We start from the raw sequence: 4,792 nt of genomic DNA on the forward strand, positions 1-4,792 counted from the left end.
GCGGCGAAATGATGGAAGATTCTGCGGCGGTTCGCTACTCGCCACGACATGACCCGACGAAAGAAAACCGTAATGATTTTGGAAATGTCATTTCCAAAACCAGGGGGGCATGTGTTATCACCAGAATTTGACCGAGTCAGAGGTGGGCCGCGATCAAGATGGACTTGAAGATATATACATGGAAGAAATACGTGAATCGGCCTTGTGTACCAAGTTTGGGCTAATTGCCCGTGTATCTGTAACGTATTAGATTATGAGTCGGTTAGGAGATAGAGTTTTACCCGTGCACGGTTAGGTGCACGCCTGAATTAGAAAGTCCCTTGGACTATAAATATGTATCTAGGGTTTATGAAATAAACAACAACCAACGTTCAACACAAACAAATCTCAGCGCATCGCCAACTCCTTCGTCTCGAGGGTTTCTCCGGTAAGCACCATGCTGCCTAGATCGCATCTTGCGATCTAGGCAGCACAAGCCTACCTACGTTGTTCATGCGTTGCTCGTGCTGAAGCCTTTTTGATGGCGAGCAACGTAGTTATCTTAGATGTGTTAGGGTTAGCATTGTTCTCCGTATCATATGCTGTCGTAGTGCAACCCTTATACATCTAGCCGCCTTACACCTATCTCAGGTGTAGGGGCGGCACCCCGCTTGATCATTGTTTAGTAGATCCGATCCGTTACGGTTGCTCCTTGTTCTTCAAGGATTAGTTTAATATCCACAATAGTTAGGCCTTACAAAGGGTTGGAGGATCCAGCGGCGTGTAGGGTGTAATTTGCTAGCCCTAGACAGGATGTTCCGGGGATCAACATCGTGTTGGTTTTTAGGCCCTGTCTAGGATCGGTTTACGATCACCGTGCGCGAGCGCGAGGCCCAATCGTGAGTAGGATGATCCGATTGTGCGGTGAAAACCCTAAATCGTCGTAGATCACATTAGCTTTATCTTGATCAAGCAGGACCACCATATATTCGTGCACCTCGTACGAATCATGGGTGGATCGGCTCTTTGAGCCGATTCACAGGATAACCTGAGAGCCGATCGAGGCTCGTATTTAACGTTTACGTGTATGCCATGCGAGGAAACTAAGTGAGGCATCATCCAACACCTTCACGACCAGGTATAGGTCAGGTGGCACGCCCTTGCGACAGCATTGGACGTGTGACCAGAAGGCTTTGCGGGCCGTCGCTCTGAGGGACTGGGGCCAGCCGCAGCCCTAGTTGTTCCCGGCTCTACGGTGTTGCCAGTCGCTGCCCGCCGGTGGGTTTCTGACCGCAACAATGCCTTCAAATGAAAGTTGCTCAAATCAAATGGGACCTTATGGACCATCATGCACCCCAATGCAAGATCATGACGCCTCACACCGACAGAGGTGTATCCAGTGAAGCTGAGAAATCTATGTACCCAAAGCACATTAGCCTTTTGGGTTGCTAGATGAAAACAGAGGGACATGATGGCTTGTTGTAACACCTGCAAAAAAACAAGAAAGTTTCGTATTTCATGCAAGCCAATTCTCACTGCGCATCCCTCCCTCTATCATTAGATCCATGCTTGTAATTTTCCATTCGAACATAAAAGGACCTTATATTTTGAACCATATATTCATTTTGGATGGGCCACCGTCTTTTTGCCAAGACGTTCGGAACAAGACCAACGTTGACTTTGTTTTCTTTTTTAAAAAGCATTTCACTTGTAATACTTGGCTCATGCGTTTATGAAAACATTCACAACTCTGTAGATGTCTTCCATTAAGGATTTCTTAGAGATTTCATATGGATTTCAGCCGAGCCGGCTTTGGACTTTCAATGGAGTTAGTATAGATCAAACCTCACCTCTAGCCTCGATCTGAAGCTTGTTCGAAACCCCTATCAAACCATAACGAGACCTCGGTTCAACCGCCATCACGGAGAGCTACAAACCTGATTCTCTAAAGATAATCTAAACCTCGGTTAAATCTTCGTGAAACCGCAAAGCAGCCGAGACATCCCAAACCGTAGCACAACCGCGTAAAAATGGAGCGCGGGTTGATTTGATTTTTCTTTTAAATCGACAGAGAAGTTGATTTAAATGGAACACGAGATTAGTTTGCATATGCACACGTTTCTTATCCGCGACGACCCAACATCGGCAGCATGTACGGCCGATTGGCAGGGACACCGTTTGACAAAAATACTAGCTCACATCAATTGGTTACAATCGCATTGCTCTTCACTCGCTCTTTTGGTAAATCTTGGTTGGTGTACATTCCCATTTCTCGCCCTCAACGCGCGCGGCGCCCTGGAGCGGGAGACGTGGAGCACGCACGCACGCACGCTCCGTTCAGTTCCGTTCCGTTTGCACGGCGCAGTGGAGCCGGTGGGGAGGCGACGTGCAACAGCTAACGCGAGCAGAAGCAGAGTCCCCTTCCCCTGCTGCAAGTGCAAGTGCAAGTGCAACGCTTCCTTCCCTTCTCCGTAAGCAAAGCTACTGCCCCTCGCTCACACCCGCCTAGACTCCTTCCACAGCCGCTGGCCGTACGCCGTAGTGTGGATGCCAGTGGAGTTGGATGCTCCGCTGCTGCTTCGTGCACGCACGGCTCCACGCACGTACGCGCGCAAGAACAAAAACGCCCGGTCGCGTTCATATGCCCTCGCCCTCGATCGGCGTTAGCACCCTTCGGTTTCAAGCCTTCAATGCCCGATCCGCCCCGAGCTCGCTCGTACGCCACCACCCTCGCCACTTCGTCTCCCTCTCCCCCTTCCTCTTCTCCGGTCGATCAGCGTCAGCTCTCCCCTCGAAGCCCAGCCACGCCAACCACCTAGCAGTAGCACAAGCAGCAGCGTCGTGTAACGGCATTGCTCCGGCGACCGGTCGGCCAAGATCGAGTAGGACACGGATCGATCGACCGATGAAGAAGCCTCAGTACCTGCGCACCAGCGGCAGCTTCAAGAAGCTGCTCCTCTCGCTCAGCCACCGCGTCGCCTCCCACAAACCCACCCACTTGCCGGACGCCAAGCAGGAACCCCCTCCGCCGCCGGACTCGCCCGCGTGGGAGTGCTTCTCCTACGACGAGATCCACCGCGCGACGGACGGCTTCCGCGCGGGGAACCTGGTGGGGCGGGGCGGGACGTCAGAAGTATACCGCGGCACCCTAACGGACGGGCGGGCCGTGGCGGTGAAGCGGCTGCTGGGCGCGGCGGCGTGCGAGCGGCGGGAGCGGGACTTCCTGGCGGAGCTGGGCACGGTGGGGCACGCCAGGCACCCCAACGTGTGCCCGCTGCTCGGCTGCTGCGTCGACCGCGACCTCTACCTCGTCTTCGCGTTCTCCGCCCGCGGCTCCGTCTCCGCCAGCCTCCATGGTGGGGAGGGTGAGGTGGTGATGGGGTGGGGGGCGAGGTATGGAGTGGCGGTGGGCACGGCGAGGGGGCTGGCGTACCTGCACAAGGGGTGCCGGCGCCGGATCATCCACCGGGACATCAAAGCCTCCAACGTGCTGCTCACCGACGACCTCCAGCCCCAGGTCAGTCAAGTCAGTAAGCTGCCACGTCTCCATCGTCCTCTGATAGGGAAACCAACTCTGATACCAGCTGGTGTTCGACAGATATCTGATTTTGGGCTGGCCAAATGGCTGCCGACGGAGTGGACGCACCGGGCGATCGCGCCCATCGAGGGCACCTTCGGATGCCTGGCGCCCGAGTACTACACGCACGGCATCGTCGACGAGAAGACGGACGTCTTCGCATTCGGGGTCTTCCTGCTGGAGGTCATGGCCGGGAGGAAGCCCGTCGACGGCACACACAGGAGCCTCCTCAGCTGGGTACGCACACTCGCGAAACGACCGCACGTACGCTTTGCCACTCTTGTGTGATTAACAAGCAAATGTGTGATGCAGGCTCGGCCTCTGCTGACCGAAGGCAAGCCGGAGGCGCTGATGGATCCGAGGATCACGGCCGCCGGCGGCGGCGGATACGACGCCGAGCAGGCGCGGCGGCTCGCGTTCGTGGCGTCGCTCTGCATCAGGGCGTCGGCGACGTGGAGGCCGTCCATGACCGAGGTACGCCAAGCGTTGCAGGCAGGTCGCATGCATCATGTTCCTTGGATGGCGAGTAGACGACGACACCTGTGCCTACTGTATACTGGAGTACTCCCTTTTCTTCACAAATCACAATGGTTAGCGTCTCTAGGAAAATGGTCACAGCTCGGCGCGCGCCATTAGCCAGCACATGTCTCGACGCAGTAAACAACCCACGGCGCGTGCACTGTTCTTGCTTAATTTGCGTGTAACGACGCTGGCAACGTAATGAGCAAGCTGACAGTGGTGTCGTACGTTTACAGGTGCTGGAGCTGCTGGAAGGCGTGGAGATCCCGCAAGACCGGTGGGCGATGCCCGAGGCGGCGGCCGGCGGCGACGAAGACGGGGAGGAGCCATGGGCTTTCGACGACCTCGACGACGACGACAGCGACGAGGAATTCTGCACGCCGTCGCCGTCTTCAGCCTCCTCATCAGACGAGCACTTAATTAGCGTCCAAGAATACATCAGATGACAGCGACGCTTCACGAAAATTTTGCTATTACCTGCTCCACCAGGCCCCGCTTGTAAATAGATTTTCCATTTTCTTCCCTAGATTGTAAATACAAGGTTATCTATGCAAAGTCCTCGGTGACAGACACCGACTCCCATCCCATGGATCGTGACATGAACAGGAAAGAATACTTGCGTGCGCAGGAAACGTATTAACATAGCAAGCTAACTGAGATTTCTGTCGGGAGCAGGGACCGACCGACCTGCCCTACCTTACCAAGAACGTACTTGGC

The 4,792-nt window shown here is 54.9% G+C and overlaps 1 protein-coding gene across 1 annotated transcript; it reads left to right on the forward strand.

Moving 5' to 3' along the window:
* The first annotated feature begins 2,884 nt into the window (after positions 1 to 2,884).
* On the forward strand, positions 2,885 to 4,521 carry LOC124662163 (probable receptor-like serine/threonine-protein kinase At5g57670). The gene is made up of 4 exons (XM_047200043.1): positions 2,885 to 3,496; positions 3,578 to 3,793; positions 3,869 to 4,030; positions 4,312 to 4,521. Exons 1-4 carry the CDS (start codon positions 2,885 to 2,887, stop codon positions 4,519 to 4,521), a joined length of 1,200 nt encoding a protein of 399 aa, XP_047055999.1.
* The last annotated feature ends 271 nt before the right edge of the window (positions 4,522 to 4,792 follow it).

The sequence above is a fragment of the Lolium rigidum genome, chromosome 1 (assembly GCF_022539505.1).
Source record: "Lolium rigidum isolate FL_2022 chromosome 1, APGP_CSIRO_Lrig_0.1, whole genome shotgun sequence".
In the NCBI taxonomy this organism is placed as follows: domain Eukaryota; kingdom Viridiplantae; phylum Streptophyta; class Magnoliopsida; order Poales; family Poaceae; genus Lolium; species Lolium rigidum.

Bases quoted from the DNA above. Each gene is read 5' to 3' on its own strand.
- LOC124662163 (XM_047200043.1), top strand. From the start codon at position 2,885: ATGAAGAAGCCTCAGTACCTGCGCACCAGCGGCAGCTTCAAGAAGCTG. The intron at 3,794-3,868 runs GTACGCACACTC...TGTGTGATGCAG, and splicing joins ACAGGAGCCTCCTCAGCTGG to GCTCGGCCTCTGCTGACCGA. The intron at 4,031-4,311 runs GTACGCCAAGCG...GTACGTTTACAG, and splicing joins GGAGGCCGTCCATGACCGAG to GTGCTGGAGCTGCTGGAAGG.